The sequence below is a fragment of the Sceloporus occidentalis genome, unplaced genomic scaffold (assembly GCF_023333645.1).
Source record: "Sceloporus occidentalis isolate IW3139 unplaced genomic scaffold, rSceOcc1.0.p SCAF_33, whole genome shotgun sequence".
In the NCBI taxonomy this organism is placed as follows: Eukaryota; Metazoa; Chordata; class Lepidosauria; order Squamata; family Phrynosomatidae; genus Sceloporus; species Sceloporus occidentalis.
In genome coordinates this window covers 8,963,791-8,981,148 of record NW_028317013.1, presented here as the reverse complement: position 1 = coordinate 8,981,148, position 17,358 = coordinate 8,963,791, and the positions used below count along the sequence as shown (strand labels likewise).

At 42.1% G+C, this 17,358-nt stretch overlaps 1 protein-coding gene across 1 annotated transcript in view; it reads left to right on the top strand.

The window, feature by feature from the left end:
- The window catches only part of LOC149298400 (HEAT repeat-containing protein 6-like), a 55,826-nt gene that overhangs the window by 20,522 nt on the left and 17,946 nt on the right, over nucleotides 1-17,358 (top strand). Inside the window, exons 8-13 of the mRNA XM_089487570.1 lie at nucleotides 2,404-2,690; nucleotides 8,693-8,870; nucleotides 9,986-10,192; nucleotides 10,293-10,392; nucleotides 14,453-14,796; nucleotides 15,276-15,398. Of these exons, the coding sequence (XP_089343696.1) occupies nucleotides 2,404-2,690; nucleotides 8,693-8,870; nucleotides 9,986-10,192; nucleotides 10,293-10,392; nucleotides 14,453-14,796; nucleotides 15,276-15,398 (1,239 nt within the window). The remainder of the gene's footprint in view (nucleotides 1-2,403; nucleotides 2,691-8,692; nucleotides 8,871-9,985; nucleotides 10,193-10,292; nucleotides 10,393-14,452; nucleotides 14,797-15,275; nucleotides 15,399-17,358) is intronic.

Sequence of the window (17,358 nt, the reverse complement as noted above, 5' to 3'; positions counted from 1 at the left end):
CAGGGTCTGGACGAAGATATGTCTAATTTTCTTCTGTCTTCAGTCAGGTCTTCTACTTCCAGAATTTATTTGCGGGTGTGGACCAAGTTCCTCCTGTGGTGCTCCGACAAGAATCGTTCGATTTTCCCTCTGTCCATCAACTCCATCCTTCAGTTTTTGCAAGAGGGTCTGGCTTTGGGCCTTAGTGTCTCGACCCTTAAGGGGCAGATTTCGTCCCTTAGTCATTTTTTTCTCTCGGATTTGGCATCTCACGTGCTTATTAGACGTTTTTTTAAGGCCGCCCTTATTCGTCGTCCTCCTAGGAGGTCTGTTTTTCCATCATGGGATCTTTCCCTTGTTCTTCATGCTCTCTGTTCAGCGCCTTTCGAACCTCTGGAGGAAGTGTCCCTTAAGCTGCTTTCGCTGAAGACGATTTTTCTGGTGGCTATTACCTCGGCTAGGAGAATTGGAGAAATCCAAGCTCTTTCTTCCTCTCCTGAGTTCACCATTTTTCATGAGGATAAGGTTGTTCTACATGTCAAACCCTCATTTCTCCCTAAGGTGATTTCCAGGTCCAGTCTCAATCAGCCCTTGATTCTGCCCACTTTTTTCCCGTCTCCTTCCTCTCCTGAAGAGTCTGCATGGCACACGTTGGATGTAAAACGGGCTTTAGAGATTTATATTGCTCGTACCTCCTCCATCCGTACCTCGGACCAGCTGTTTGTGAATTTTTTCGGGCGCTCGGCCGGGAGAGCGGCTTCGAAATCATCCATTTCCAGGTGGTTGGTGGACGCCATCCGGATGGCATACCAGTCCAATAACCTCACTCTGCAATGGCCCATCAGGGCCCATTCCACGAGGGCCATGGCAACCTCCTGGGCAGAAAAGGCCGCAGCTTCCCCTGAGGACATCTGTAAAGCTGCTACCTGGTCCTCATTCTCCACCTTCGTTCATCATTATCGGCTAGACATCTTCTCCTCCTCTGCGGCGGATTTTGGGCGTAAGGTGCTCCAGGTTGTGGTTTCCTGATGCGTTTTCCCTCCCAATTCCGGGATCTTGCTACATCCCACTGGTACTGCCACTGTATGCCAGGAAAAATGGAAATTTTTTTACTTACCGTAAATTCCTTTTTCCTTAATACAGTGGCAGTACAGGTTTCCCTCCCCTGTTTTGGTGGAATAAACTTATATTTTGGCAAGCATCTTTCTGTGTGTGTCTTGTTACTTACTGATTCTCTTCGAGAGGTCCCGGGTTTTATGGGTAAGGAGGAGGGGCTCTGGGCAATTTAACTCTTTACTCTCTTTAGATTCTACTTGTCCCTAGGAAAGAACATTACCCACTGGTACTGCCACTGTATTAAGGAAAAAGGAATTTACGGTAAGTAAAAAAATTTCCATTTTCGTCCACAGAATTCAACTGAGACCGTACTCACTAAAATTATTAATCGCCTCACAGCTAAAGCCAAAGGCTACTTCTAACTATTTATTCTCTTGGATCTCTCAGCCTTTGACACAGTTGACCACCCCTCCTCCTACAAACCCTCCATTTTCATGGCATTCGTGACACAGCTCTTTCCTGGCTCAAACCATACCTTTCTGAAGGTACTTTTCACTGTCTATTTTACTAGAATTTGCTCCTTCCCCCTACCACTATCTGTTGGTGTTCCTTAGGGCTCAATTTTTGGGCCTCTACTATTCTCCATCTACACCTCTTCCCTCGGACAACTGGTATCTTCCTTTGGCTTCCAGTACCACCTACATGCAGATGACATCCTAAGCTATATTTCTTCTCCTGACCTTTTACCCCCTCTTCTCGCCTCACCAATGGTCTTTCAGGAATTGCACCATTACCTAAAACTCAACATCTCCAAGACTAAATTTTATGGTAATCCAGGCATCTGCTTTGTCCACAATTCCTGACATATGTTTTACTGCTGACAACTAGATTATCTAACCGACAGAGTATGCCTTGGTATCACACTTGACTCTGTCCAAATCCTTCTTCCTTTAACTAAAAAGCATTTCCCTAATTCTCCCATTTGTCACATAAGAAAGAACCAAAATATATCAATCCACTCCCTTGTAATATCCTGTCTGGATTATTTCAGATTATTTTACATCCTGGTCTTTCCCTCTCCCCCTTTCACTGCTCCAATCCGTTCTCAACACTGCATCAAGACTATCCCCATTCCTTATCTGCTACTCCACTGTACCAATTGCAATTTCACCCTAAACAATAAAGCAACACAGAGAAGCATCCATAGATACAATGAGGAATTTAGTCAAGAAGTGCAATACCAATGTTTGACCCCACAATTATACAGATTATAGGTGCAAGGTGTTTGCATATATATTTATTTATAGAAGTGCCATAAAATAGGAGAATGTACATGTAAGTATATCTTAAAAAAAAATTTCCACACAGAATAAAAAGAAGAAATCCAAAGGCAGACACAAAAAGGCACCACAGGGAGAAGAGATAAAGAACGAAGTGGAAGTTGAGGAAGAAGTGAGCCATGATCTAGAAAAACTGAAGTTAAGTGCAGAGGATGCACCTTACACCCAATATTTAGGACCGCAACAATCTCCTGTCAAGTCTAAATTTAGCCTTGTAACAAAGGATCCTCGTGCTTCTTGTCAAAGATTTCTCAATGCAAGCAGTAGTGACTCTGAATATTCCGATGCTGAAGGTGGCTTGCAGAGCAAAACAAGGTATTGAATTCTGTATATTTTTACCAAACGCAACCTTGTCAATAAATTTTATATATATTTTTTTATAACTAATAACATTAGTGAGACTTAAACATCACAAAATTGTTCAAATGGATTATCTAAGGTTAGTCAACAACACTTAGCAACTATATAAGGAGGGCATTAATCAGATAAGCACTCTTAACACCAATGGTAATTGTAATGAAACTGGAGAATTCCCCAGCTTTAATAAGAGAATGATAAGCGCAAGCAGTGTAGATTGCATGCGTTGACTAACCATATTCCCACCAGACTGACCTGATTTTGTCAGTTACCCGATTGCTGTCTGCAAGCAGTGCCTGTCACTCCTATAACTTTTGAAGTACAAAGTGCCCTTTCAAAATTTTGGGGACATTGAAAACATAACTTGCCTTAAGCTGTTTAAATGCATTTTAGTCAGTAAAGTCGATTTGCAGGGTTTTATTGCATTTTATCTTTTCTTTGCTTTCCTGGAGCTTTCCAGACAGTCTGCCCTTTATAAGATCTACATATCATTTCTGTAAGTCCCTTATTAACTTTAGAGAAAACATAATGTGAACTAAAGCCATAAATTAAACAAGCATACACTCTTAGAAAATGTTGTTTATATATGTATTAAAACCCAGGGGTCCAGACACTGTTCCCCATTAGAACCTTGACCAACTCTTCTTTTAGTGGTCGGTAAGTACAAGAGAGAGAGAACATCTTTACGCAGGATATATCTAGTTTACATTCTGAGCACAGTTTGCCCATTGTGTATCTCCTACATACATGGCTCCTTAGAGACTTAAATGTGACGGTCCTTGTTTGTGCCACCCTTTAACCTCTTGTATCCAGTAGCCCTATATTGACCGCATATGACGTTTTGAACAATAAAGGTAGTGCCGTTAGTATTAATCTTCCCATTTTAATATTGCTGCAATATGTATTGGTACATGATAAATAAGTTGCAGAGATAATAAGAAAGAATATTGAGTACTCTTACAGTTTATATATAGAGATGCTGTTGGGAAATAAATTTATGGATATTTTTGCATTTGTAATTTTTTTCCCAACATACAGTGGCAGTACGATGGGTACTGTTCTTTTCTCGGGACAAGATGCATCTAAAGATAACAAAAAACAATTAAGTGCCCCGGGACCCCTCCTCCTTACCCATAAAAACCGGGGCCGAACCGGAGGTAGACAGTTCTTTTCTTGTCCCTTTCAGGGACGGACAGGGTGTATCGTCGGTCCGGACAGGAGTTCGGCATCTCGTTAGCTGGTGAGGCGCACGGTTGCTGCCTGGGGGTCTTCGTTGCCTCCGATTGCTCCCCGGGTGGTGAGCAGAGAGAGGCTTCCCTCCGTAGCGGTCCTCGTTACGGAGGATGTAATGGTGTTCTTCCTTTTCTGAGCAAGGAAGTGGGAGCATGCGCAGTTTAGGTGGAACGCACGCCCGGGTGGCGTTGCGTTCCACTGAAGATCCGATCGCGCTACTGAGCATGCGTGAATCGGATCTTCCGGAGGGCGGCAATTTTAAAAATTGCATTTAAGCGCTTTGCCTGTCTGACTGCTGGAGCTTTCGTCAGTACAGTGCAGCCGTGTCACCAGCCCCCCCACACGGTTCAGAGGAGGTTAGGGTAAGATATTTTCTTTTTCTTTTAATATACATTTTTTTCTTTTCATCAGATGTCTAGTCCGTTACCATCAGAGAATCCGGATAAGGATAAAAGACCTGCTTCCGCTCCCAAAAAGGCCACTTCCAAAGCTAAGCATTTGTCATGTGCTGAATGTGCTACTCCACTGCCGGATGGCTGCAGGAAAAAGGTGTGCAACGCCTGCTCTGCTGACCAGCTTGCTGCTGAGAAGCGCAAGGACCTTCAATCTTTCCTCGGGTGGTTCCAGGAAAATTTGGCGCAAACTTTTGAAGCATTTCAATTTTCGGCAGCTCAATCTCAGGAGAGAGTCAAATTGGATTCCACACACAAGCGCAAGAGATCCAGGTCTTCCTCTCATTCAGACCTTTCCTCGGGTGAGGTCTCCCGGTCCTCTAGTTCTTCTAGTGATAGTTCGGAGGAAGAGATGGTTTTCCCCTCCCAGGATCTCCGTAAATTCACGAAGGAGGTGACTCGTATGCTCCTAGTAGGTGATGTGGGGAAGGTTAAAGGTTTTCCTGTACTCCCTAAAGTGGATGACCTTCTCGCCAGGGAATGGAAGCACCCTGAAAAAAGAGCCTTCATTTCTAAACGCTTTAAGCAGTTGTTCAACTTTTGCAAGATCGTATTGCGGATGATGCTGATTCTGAGATTAATAGACTGTTGAAGAATTTAAAGCTTTCCAACGATTTTTTTGTGGATTCAGCTCAGGAGTCCCTTAAGCTCTCGGCCAAGAACATGGCCTTGTCGTCTGTGTCACGCAGAGCCCTTTGGTTACGTTCCTGGACGGCGGATTCAGCTTCTAAATCTGCTCTTTGTGACTTACCTTTAGAGAGTAAGAAGTTGTTTGGTGCTCCGTTGGAGGATCTTATTAAGCAGATTTCGGATACAAAAAGAGCTTTGCCTCAGGATCGAAGGCCAAGGTGGAACCGCAGATATCCTTATAGGAACCCGAGACCCGTTTTCCGATCCTCCATATCTCAGAATTTTCGTGGGCCATTTGGAGATAAAAAATTCCAAGATCGGCCGAAAAGGCAGGATAAAAGAAAGTTCTGACTGCAAGGTGGGAGGACGCCTACGACACTTCAGCCTATCCTGGGAACAGACCACACAAGATCCGTGGGTTCGTCAGATTATTTCGGAGGGTTACAGGATAGAGTTCATTCAGCCTCCGGTCCGCCAGTTCCTGATTTCGTCCTACCCTTTGGAAAGGAAAAATTGGACTATTTTTTCCGAAAGCATGAAGCTTCTGGGAAAAGCGGTGATAGAGAAGGTTCCTGTTCGCCAAAGATTTCAAGGAGTATATTCCCGGTTGTTTCTGGTACCAAAGCCGGATGGCTCCTTGCGTCCGGTTCTGGACCTGAAGTCAGTAAACCGCTGTATCCCCTACCAGCATTTCCGGATGGAGAGTATCACCTCAGTCACTCAGGTGCTAAAAAAGGGAGATTTGATGGTCACCTTAGACCTGAAAGACTCTTATCTTCATGTACCGATAGCCGAAGCGTCCAGAAAGTTTCTGAGGTTTGCTTTGCACATCAATCACAGGGTGCATCATTTCCAGTTCAAGGCCCTTCCATTCGGTCTGGCATCAGCCCCAAGGGTTTTTACAAAGATCCTTTGCCCTTTGACAGCTCATCTCAGAGAACGAGATATCTCCATAATTCCTTACCTGGACGATTGGCTGATCATGGCGGCTTCCCGGGAGAAACTTTTGTCAGACCTTTCCGCAACTATGAAGTTCCTAGAACTCCACGGCTGGTTAATCAACAAGAAAACATCTTGCCTCATTCCCGCTTCCAGGACTCTTTTTCTGGGGTTTTTGGTGGACTCAATGTCCCTTTGCGTTTATCTTCCGCGTTCCAAACGCCTCAAGATAAAACAGGAGATCTCGTCGCTGCAAAGAAATCCGATTTGCTCTGTCAGGAAGGCTATGAGCATTCTGGGTCTTCTCACCGCTGCCATCCCGGCGGTTCCTTGGGCAAGGTGTCAGCTTCGTCCCTTGCAATGGCAGATCCTCTCGAACTGGTCCAGGCAAGAAGAAGATCTGGAAACGTCCTTCACTATAAGTGGCCAGGTTCTCTCCCAGTTGAATTGGTGGAAGCAGTCGTCCCATCTCGCCAGAGGACTCTCTTTCCGTCCCAGAAGTTGGATTGTTCTCACCACGGATGCCTCCGGCCGAGGATGGGGAGCCCATTTGGGCTCCCTTTTTCGAAGAGGAGATTGGGCTCCAGTAGATGCTGTCCGCTCGTCAAATTTCCTAGAGCTAAAAGCAATTCTTCAGGCTCTCCTGGCCTTCAGGTCATTGATAGAGGGTCAAGCTGTCAAGATCCAATCAGACAACGCAGCGGCCGTCGCATATATCAACAAGCAGGGCGGCACGCGGATCCGGAGTCTTCAGATCCTGTGCGCAGTTATTATGGAGTGGTCCCAACTTCATTTTACGGATATTTCGGCGACGCACATCAGAGGCCGCTACAATTTAATCGCGGACGATTTAAGCAGAGCAAAATGGTCACAGACAGAATGGTCTTTGACCCCTCAAACCTTCTCCACTCTGGTGTCACTCTTCGGTCTTCCGGAAGTGGATTTGATGGCGACTCGCAAGAACCGCAAGGTCCCGGTGTTCGCGTCCCTCCACCGATGGGATCTTCCTCGATTTTTGGACGGTCTTTCCATGGTGTGGAATTTCCGGTTGGCCTACATCTTCCCGCCAGTGGCATTGATTCCTCGCGTTCTGCTGAAAATCCGAAACGACAAGGCCAGGGTCTTGGCCATCCTTCCATACTGGCCCAACAGGGGTTGGTTTGTCCTCCTCCGGCAGTTGACCGTCACCTTTTGGGAGCTTCCTATTTCTCCACATCTTCTCGAGCACATCGACCTTCGTCCGGAACTTCTCAAGATGTTCCGTTTGACAGCCTGGCTGTTGCAAGGCTGATCTTGAGTGACCGGGGTTTGAACGAAGACGTCGCAGACTTTCTGTTGACTTCAGTCAGGAGTTCAACGTCCAAAATTTATTTTCGGGTATGGACCAAGTTCCTCCGATGGTGCACCGCTAGGCACCTTCCCATTTTTCCTCCTGCCATCAATTCCGTCATTTGTTTCTTACGGGAAGGTCTGACTTTGGGCCTTAGTGTCTCGACCCTTAAAGGGCAGATCTCGGCCCTTAGTCATTTTTTTCTTTTAGATCTGGCCTCTCACGTACTTATTAGACGTTTTTTCAAGGCCGCTACTATTCGCCGGCCTCCTAGGAGGTCCTTGTTTCCATCATGGGATCTTGCCATTGTGCTTCGAGCCTTGTGTTCAGCTCCCTTTGAACCTCTGGAGGAGGTTTCCATGAAGTTTCTTTCGCTGAAAACAGTTTTTTTAGTGGCTATTACCTCGGCTAGGAGAGTTGGGGAAATCCAGGCGCTGTCGTCCTCTCCGGCGTTCACGATTTTTCATGACGATAAAGTTGTTCTCCATGTTAAACCTTCTTTTCTCCCTAAGGTCATTTCCCGGTCCAGTCTTAGTCAGCCCTTGGTTCTTCCTACTTTTTTTCCGTGTCCTTCTTCTCCTGATGAATTGATTTGGCACACGTTAGATGTCAAGAGGGCTTTGGAGATTTATATTGCTCATACCTCCTCCATCCGTTCTTCAGACCAGCTCTTTATCAAATTTTTTGGGCGGTCAGCCGGGACAGGAGTTTCCAAAGCTTCCATTTCTCGTTGGCTGGTGGACGCCATCCGCATGGCTTACCACTCTAGTGGTCTCACTCTACAATGGCCCATCAGGGCACATTCCACTCGGGCTATGGCGGCCTCCTGGGCTGAAAAAGCTGCAGCTTCTCCTGAGGACATTTGTACGGCTGCTACCTGGTCCTCATTTTCCACTTTCGTGCACCATTATCGGCTAGACATCTTTTCCTCCTCTGCGGCGGATTTTGGGCGTAAGGTGCTCCAGGCGGTGGTCTCCTGATATGGCCCCCCCATTTCTGGGATCTTGCTACATCCCATCGTACTGCCACTGTATGTTAGGAAAAACGGAAATTTTTACTCACCGTAAATTCCTTTTTCCTTAATACAGTGGCAGTACCAGTTTCCCTCCCTTATGTAATAAATTATGTTTGGCAAGCTATTTGGTGTCTGTCTTGTTACTTACTGTCTACCTCCGGTTCGGCCCCGGTTTTTATGGGTGAGGAGGAGGGGTCCCGGGGCATTTCATTGTTTTTTGTTATCTTTAGATGCATCTTGTCCCGAGAAAAGAACAGTACCCATCGTACTGCCACTGTATTAAGGAAAAAGGAATTTACGGTGAGTAAAAATTTCCGTTTTTTTTTTTTATTTTTTTATTTTTTATTTCCTTTTATTTTAGGTTTTACCAAGCCAAGGTCCGACAAGGAGCATTATCCACCTTCCTATCTACAATAAAGTCAATGGATAAGAAAGTTTTTTATGGATATTGGTCATCTTTTGTTCCAGATATGCCAGGCCTAGGAAATAAGCAATCTGTATCTTTGATGACTGTTATACTTAAAGACCATTCACCAAAGGTTAGTGGTTTTCTCCCAGTTATATCGTTATTTGCATTCTACATGTAGTCATGACCAACATGAACCTTATGATTTACATATGCCCACATAAAAGCATCTATTCCCTAAAAGACAGTTAAGAACAAAAATAATTAGTTAAGAGGAAAACAATCGTGTATTGTTTTCCCAAAAGAAATGTAAGTTTTAAAACCCAGTTTAATGTTCTTAACACACAAATGGCCAAAATGCTTTGCTGACACAATGGGCATTGCGCCACAAATTGCATTAAGGACAGACATAATTGGAAGTATTCCCAAACATGTTATGTGAAGGAGGTAGGATTTTTGAGTTTGTACATTAAGATTTCACTTTGCTTTCTAAAGGACCAACTCCAGTTGTTTCTTCTTCAAATGTAGCTTGTATGAACCTATATGAAGCATATTTAAATCAGTGAGCTTTTTCTTGAAAGTCACCCTACCGACTGCAATACTGAACACGATGCATACGAAAGCATATGAATACAGATTTTGCAGTTCTGCTGATATAAACAATATGTACACCCCCAAATAAACTAGGAATCCGCACACAACTAATAAAATCTGCCAATCCCAGTGCACGAGAGAGAGGCACTATTTTAAATGCAAGTATGTGTGTATATATTTTTATATATATATATATATATATATATATATATATATATATATATAAAATTATAATTATGGTGCAATAATGCAAAGATATTGGACGTTATTCGTAATGGAAGAGGTATTACCGACAATACAGAAGTTTTATGCCACATATAAATGGAGGTGCAAATGTATACAGTAGGTCCAGTATTAAAAGAAACCCAAAAACTAGAACTAGGTCTAGTTTTAAATAAGTCATATCAATTTCCCATTCTTATTGCATAAAAATGCAAGTCTCCTCTGCTCCTCTCATTTGTTTTAAATATAAAAAGGTGCTTTATGTGAAGATGACATTTTCCTCTGGTTTAATTTCTCTATCTTGCTATGTAAATGAAAGATCTCTACATGTACACTAGCTAAGTGTGTTGTATTGCAACAATCCCTTATTTCTAATTTCATGCATGATATCTACACAGTTCACTTATGGTTGTGTTTTATTTTGTGAACCAGACTCGAGCCTGTGCCCTTCAAGTCCTCTCTGCAATTTTAGAAGGCTCAAAACTATTTCTATCTGTTGCGGATGATGTCGGTAATCACAAAACTGCCTTCACTCCTTTTTCTCTCACTCTTGCGTCAAGTATCAGAGAGCTACACCGATGCCTGTTGCTATCAATAGTTGCGGAGTCTTCATCACAAACTTTAACACAAATCATTAAGGTAAGTAATTGCTCATTACTTGTTTATGCTTAATTATAGAGTGGGGAATAATTGGTAAATATGTATTTTTTGTTTCACCTTTTTTTCATTTATATTCCAGTGCCTTGCGAATTTGGTATCAAATGCCCCTTACCATCGATTGAAACCTGGGCTTCTTACTAGAGTTTGGAATCAAATCAAACCGTACATCCGCAACAAAGGTACACATTTATATAGCCTTAATTTTTATTATCGTTGAAACTACACTTTGGCCCCGGCGAAAAGTTCAGTTTCGGGGGGGGGGGGAGGGGTTTACAAAAAAACTACTTTCTATTAGCCAAGCTTTGTCCGTCGCCGTCTTCGTATTCGACATCTGTTTTCAGGAATCACATTCTTCCATCCGGGTTCCCATGGAAACCAGAAATAAACGCGTAGAAGAAGTTGAATTAAAAAGGCAAGGTTCTTCTCCTCTTAGTTTAGTTGACATTGTGGCTGCGGCGACGAACAAATGGACTAAGATTTTCGTATTGCGCACATTAATTTTCGTTTTTTTTTTTTCATCCGCTGTTGCATTACTTCGTTCGTTATACGGGCAAATGGGCAAAGCTCAGAGCGAAAGCGCATTTTTGAACGAAAACAAATGAGCAAGTCTAGTTAAAGCATATTTTGAAAATAAGGTGGCTGTAGCTGTCTTTAAAAGAAAAAAAATACATTCTCTGTTGCCCATTTTTATGCCTTCAGAGACGCAATTCTTTAGAATTTTAAGACATTTCACTTTTTTACCTATACATGGTCAGTCGAGCTCTTCCCTTTCCAAGCTGGTCAGTTGGTTTTGTCCTCTTATAATGTATAGAGGAGCTGAAAACCCCCACTCTCCTGAAAAATATTCCTTTAATGTATCTTTTAATACCTTATATAGATTTGTACCATGTTGGTTTTTAAAGGTAAAAGAGCAATTTGTTAAAAATAATACATTAAATGGCTAATTGAAGTATAATAGATTGTAAATTTTTGAGAATATCTAGGTCTTTTCTTCTGGCATATTATACGTTTGTATCAGAAATGTACACATTTGTATCAGAAATGTACACATTTATACTGTGGCATACAGTCAAAGATTGTGAATTGAGATTACATTCGTGTAGTGATTTCAAAAGGAAATGACTGGAAATGTGTATCTTCTCAGTGTGTTCGCTTGAAATGTAACATTTGGCCCAGCAATCTCTTTTGGTGTGTGTGTGTGTACGTACAAGGTCATTGTGTGCATAGTGTGACATACATTGTTATCACAATTTAGGCCTAAATGTATTTTTAGCATGAGATGTTCCACACTGAAATTAAATGTAATACCAGTTGAAACAAATTGGTTGGAAGTAAATGTTGATGCATTTTTTTAAGAAGTTAATTTTGGTTGTCTATACCAGCTTGAAGTGCATGTTTCTAATATTTCCATAGTAGAACAACATAGACTATATGGGCACAATTATTGGGGAAACCTGACACTAATAGTGACTGATGTCATTGCATTGTAAATATACATTCGTATGTAGTTGGTCCCCCCTTTACAGCTATAACAACTGCCACTCTTCTGGGAAGGCTTTCCACAAGATTTTGTTTCTGTGGGAATTGTTGCCCATTCATCCAGTAGAGCATTTGTGAGGTCAGGGCTCTGTGCGGGTCAATCAAGTTCGTCTACTAACTAAATTCATCTAACTGTGTCTTTATGGACTTTGCTCTGTACTCAGGGGCACAGTCATACTGGAATAGAAAAGGGCCTTCCCCAAATGGTTCCCACAAGGTTGGAAGCATAGCATTTTTCCAAAATGTCTCGGTATGGTGAAGCATTAAGATTTGTTAAGGGCTTAGCCCAACCTCTGAAAAACAGTCCCTTAGCGTTATTCATTCTCCACCAAACAATCCCTGCCTTTCCTAGTTATAGCGCTTCCCCCCAGTGTTTATTACAGGACTTACTCAGCTAAGGACTATCCTCTGCAAGAAAGTTTTTGCCTACTACATGGGTGTTTGGGGACATGATTTGGGCTTGATGCTCTCTAAACCTTGGAACTTTCTCCTCTCCTACATCTTCCATTCTCTGCTGCTGATCTCTTACATTCTCAGGAAGGAGGAGAGAGCCCTAGTCTTCATCATTGTTCCCTGTTGACCCAAGAGAGTATGGTTTTCCAAGCTGGACCGGCTGGTGATAGACAGCTCTCTGCATCTGTCAGACAAGAAGGATCTTCTGTCTCAGGGTGCCCTCCTGCACTCAAATCTGGTCTCGTGGAAACTGACAGCTTGGCTATTAAGAGGTGCTTTCTGACGAACCAAGGTCTTTCATCTCCTCTCAAGGTTCAGATCTCAGCCCTCTAGTCTGAATTTCCATCTGGTAGACCATCCTTGGATCATCAGTTTCTGCAGAGCAATCACCAGACTGAGGCCTAGGGTCCATCCTTCATTTTATCCCTTGGATCTAAACTCGGTCTTCAGACAGTTGATGGGCAATCCTTTTGAGTCACTTGAGTCACCCTCAAGGTGATTCTCCTAGTTGCCCTTACATCAGCCAGAAGGGTCAACAACTTCAATCTCTCTCTCTATTCAGGAGCCCTTTCTGCAGTTTTTTTCCAGACAAGGTGGACCTTCATTTGCTCCTTGACTTTCCCCCAAAGGTGGTTTGTGACTTTCATGCATCCCAAGAGATTGTCCTTCCAGTCTTCTGTCCAGATCCTCAAACTCCTGAACATAAGAGACTGCACACCTTAGAGCTAAGGAGATGCTTATCCATAAACTTGCACGGATGGTCTTAAAGGTCTCCATGGCCTTCATCAGCCGGTGGATCCAGCTAGCCATCATTGAAGCTTATATAGCAGCCAAGGTTGAACCTCCCTTGGGTCTAAAGGCTCTCTCCACTCGTTCTGGACCAAGGTCGCTTGTGTCCACCTGAGCATTATCTGTAAAGTGGCTGTATGAAAGAATATTCATACCTTCTCGAGGCATTAAAGACTTTTTTGGGGACTTTTTTTTTTTTGCTCCTGCCGTACCTGACAGGTTGAGCTAACTCTTTGTCTGTGCCATCAAGGAAACAAGGAACAGTAATTCCCAGGTAATAATTCCTTGCGATTCCTGCAGAGGAAGAGAGAGGTAGCAAGGGGGGGGGCAGTTTACAGTTGGTACAATGCAGTCAGGCAGCTAACATTCTCCTGGCATCCACTAAACTCGGACTCGCCTGTCAGACTTCCAAACAGAGAAGTGTGATTTATCACTCCATAGAACGCGGTTCCACTGCTCCAGAGTCCAGTGGCAGGGTGCTTTACAACACTTGATTCAACGCTTGGCATTGTACTTTGTGATATGGGGCTTGCATGCTCCTGCTGCACAATTTTGTGCTGATATTTATGATGATAGAAATTTGGAGCTATGGAATCACCAGAGCATTGGAATCGGCAAAGCATTGGCAAGTTTTAGCACTCTGTGACCCCGCTCTGTGCTGCTGTTTCTAAAAGCTTCCAGTTTTCAAAAAAATACTGCTTACAGTTAACAGTGAATATCTAGCAGGGATGACATTTTACAAACTGACTTACTGTAAAGTTGGCATCCTATCACAGTACCACGCTTGAATTCATTGAGCTTTTTAGAATGACCCATTTTTTTCTCACAAATACTAGTAAATGCAGACTGCATGGCTAGGGCCTTATACACCTGTGGCAATGGGGCCTGATTAAAACACTCAAATTCAATAATTAAGGACAAAACTTTTGTCCATATAATGTATATTATTAACTTAAGTATTTTATATTATTGACATCTTTACGAAGAAGGTTGCACTGTTTTTTTAAAACATGCAAATTCTCCACTGATGTGTTTGTTTTTATTTTCTCAAACATTCATGGCTAAGCCTTCCTGTGTTGGGGCAACATCAAAGCTACATTAGTTTGAATTTTTAACACTTGAGAATTATAGCCATGTGTTTCATATAAAATTGTGATGCTGATTTTAAAGAATGTGGCCAGATATAAATAGTCCATATACATGTTTTTGTGTAGGTATATCTGCTGTTCAGCTTTTTTATGTTTATATACTTTAAATAATCAGTGATCTCATTTTTACAATTGTGCAACCATTTTCAATGAATGAATATATATATATAAATGTAATATTTTTAGTAATCTTGAAAGCTTTCTACTGTGAACTTCACATATTACCAATTTTTTTTTTTTTGGTATATACGAATATATTTTTCTGAGTTGATTTTTTATTTTGTGTCTATATTCCCCCTTGTTTTTACAGATGTCAATGTTCGAGTTTCCAGTCTTACTTTACTGGGTGCCGTTGTTTCTGCTCAGATCACTTTACCTGAAGTACAACAACTTTTACATCAGCCTGATTTTTTGCTCTTGTCAAGTAATGGAAGTGTTTGTGATTGTGAATGGTGGAGAAAAGAACAATTGCCAGATTTAGATGGGAAAAACTGCATCCATTCTGAGCAGTCCCACTCTGAGCCTTGCTGGTTGATTCGTTTATGCATTACACTGGTAATCAAACCAAGGGAGGACACTTATTCTGACAACGATGGAGCAACTGTATGTACATTGCTCACTGAGCCTTCTCCTGTCCGGCTGGAAGCACTGCAGGTACCAAAGGAAAACCATATAAAAAAAAAATAAACAAGGCAATTATACTACAGAATCATGGACTCTTACATTATTACATTTACTGGGGTAATTCCCCTGTCCTTATTCCATTGTTTAGCTTATTATTATTATTATTTATATAGCGCCGACAATGTACGCAGGGCTTCTTACAATACATATATTCAAGGGGTATGACAAGACTATAATTGACATACTAAGACAAACTGATACATTAGGTGGAGAGGGCCCTGCTCGCAAGCTTACAGGCTTATGACAATATGATAGCGTATATTTGTCTTGTTGCTTGTATGTGTATTGATAGAACCACCGAATTCTATGAAAACTATAATTGGTTTTTGTACAGACAAGAACAAGTTTTAAAGCTTTATTTTTTTATATTTAGACCTACGATTGTTTTAGATTGTGCAAGATAGTTCTGGACCTAATACATTTAACCAATTTATGCTAATATTTTCCAGGTTCTTTCGCGTCTTGTAAAAGGATGTTTTAATATGGCACAGAGTTACTTTATTGAGCTTGGCGAGGTGGTGTGCAAGTGCCTGCAAGAAGCGGATGCGTCAATTCAACTTCATGGTACAAAGGTAAGGCCTGATTATAGTTTGGTGTGCCGGAGGCAGGTGGGATGCCATGACATTTGTTAATTTCAGCTAGTGCTAGATTTTTATTTTTGGAGGAGCCTGTTTAATCCTTTTTTACAGAAAGCTGAGATATTTGCAACCTCTTTCCTCCATTTGCAGCTTGCTGATAAAGTGAAAAAGGTTAATGCAGCTCTTATTGGACCCACACCATTAGCTACCTGAGTTGGGCTGTGTTTTTCCATTAATTTTATTTCACCTTCATCCTTTCTGGTCTCTTTAATGGTGTTTGAGCACCATCTTGTGACCAATTTCATTATAGCATGGAAGAAAATACATTTTCTCCTTTCTTATTATCCTCACTGCAGAGCCATCTAAGCCTTTATGTAACAGATTTGCACCTACAAATTGTGACAGTTCTTTATATCGTCTCCTTCTCCATCTTGAGAATCCTTTCTATTGACAGGGTGTAGACTTTGCTTAGGTCTTGCGGATTTCCTGAACAGTAGTTGGATAGGTCCCTCTTCATCTTGTCTGCATTTACCACAGCCCTGTCTTCTGATCACTTACATTTTTTCTGTTTGCACCTGATATATGTGAAGACATGATAAACAGATATCTGAGGTAACAAACCCTGGACCCTTGGCTACTACAACCCCTAGTTCATAAGAAAGTTAGGAGGCAGCTTTAGAGTAAATGCGGTTTCACAGACTGTAAAACATACTCACACTCTTGAGTTTTCATACTACAATCCCTTAGCCTGCAGCCCCTCCTGCCTGTCCTCTAAAAGGTACAGGATTCTCTGCCCAAGTGTTCAAGGGTTTATACTTGCTGTCCCAGGCAACCTAATGAGGAGGCAGTACCTCTGATGAGGTGGTCCTCAGATGCAGCAGTTCTTGAACTGGCTCTAGCCCAACTTTAAAATATTGGGGTTTCCAACCGTATTACTCCTCAATTTCTGGCATACAAATCGCTTACCAACATCAAGTAATCTGACAAAAAATTGAACATATCCTAGTACTGGATGAGTTAGCTAAGAAGATGGACCCAAAGTGGACACTACCATAGATAGGCTACAATAGACTATGGAAGACTCTTCCATTTGAAAGTGGATATCTATTAGATTTGAAGTCAAATCTATCACTGCCGAAGTCACAGGAAGACAGTGTATTATTCTCAGTCTTACAAGCATTCTAAATCTGAATTGTCTAATTGCCCGTGGCTATACATTTAATTCCTTAACCGCTACTATCAATACTACTATAATGTCTCTAGTGTCTGGGATGGATCTGGAGTGGGGACTGACAGATGTTCAGTCATCATCCTTCCTCCCTTGCATAGCATCCACTATTATGTCCCTCCTCCTTCTTCCAGAATAAAAGTTACACAGGCTGCCATCCAGGCCACAAGATATTATAAAAGAAAAAGGGAAAAAATGGAAGACTAAGATAGTGTTATTATACATACCATACCTCACAACATATGTGAGTGTTCCAGTGTTCTGAAATATTATTGAAAACAGAGGGCCTACTAATGGGCCATTGTTGTCAACATCCCGAGCCTGTGGTATTTCTAAAATGTAAAATAATAACGGCACACTAGAGAAACTACAAGACTCTGAAAGACAATAAAACCAGAAAATACAGGAAGATGCTGGGGCTTTTTGGGCTTGTTGATATTTTTTAAATAACTAGCACCCTGGAGAAAAATCTAGATTTTGAAAACATGACAGGAGGCGGCAAATTACTTGACAGTGGCCAACGGATTGCCAACCTGGCCACACATATTAATTATTCAGTAACCTGGACCGCCACCAGTGGCCATCTGTACACATGACATCATGCAAAAGGTACACAATGGGCAGTGGCAGTCATATAGTTTATTCTTTCAACATACATACTCATTGTTTTTTCAAAAAGTTTGTTTGGATGTTTTTCCAGTGTGTTGTTAATAAAGGGCAGAGTAG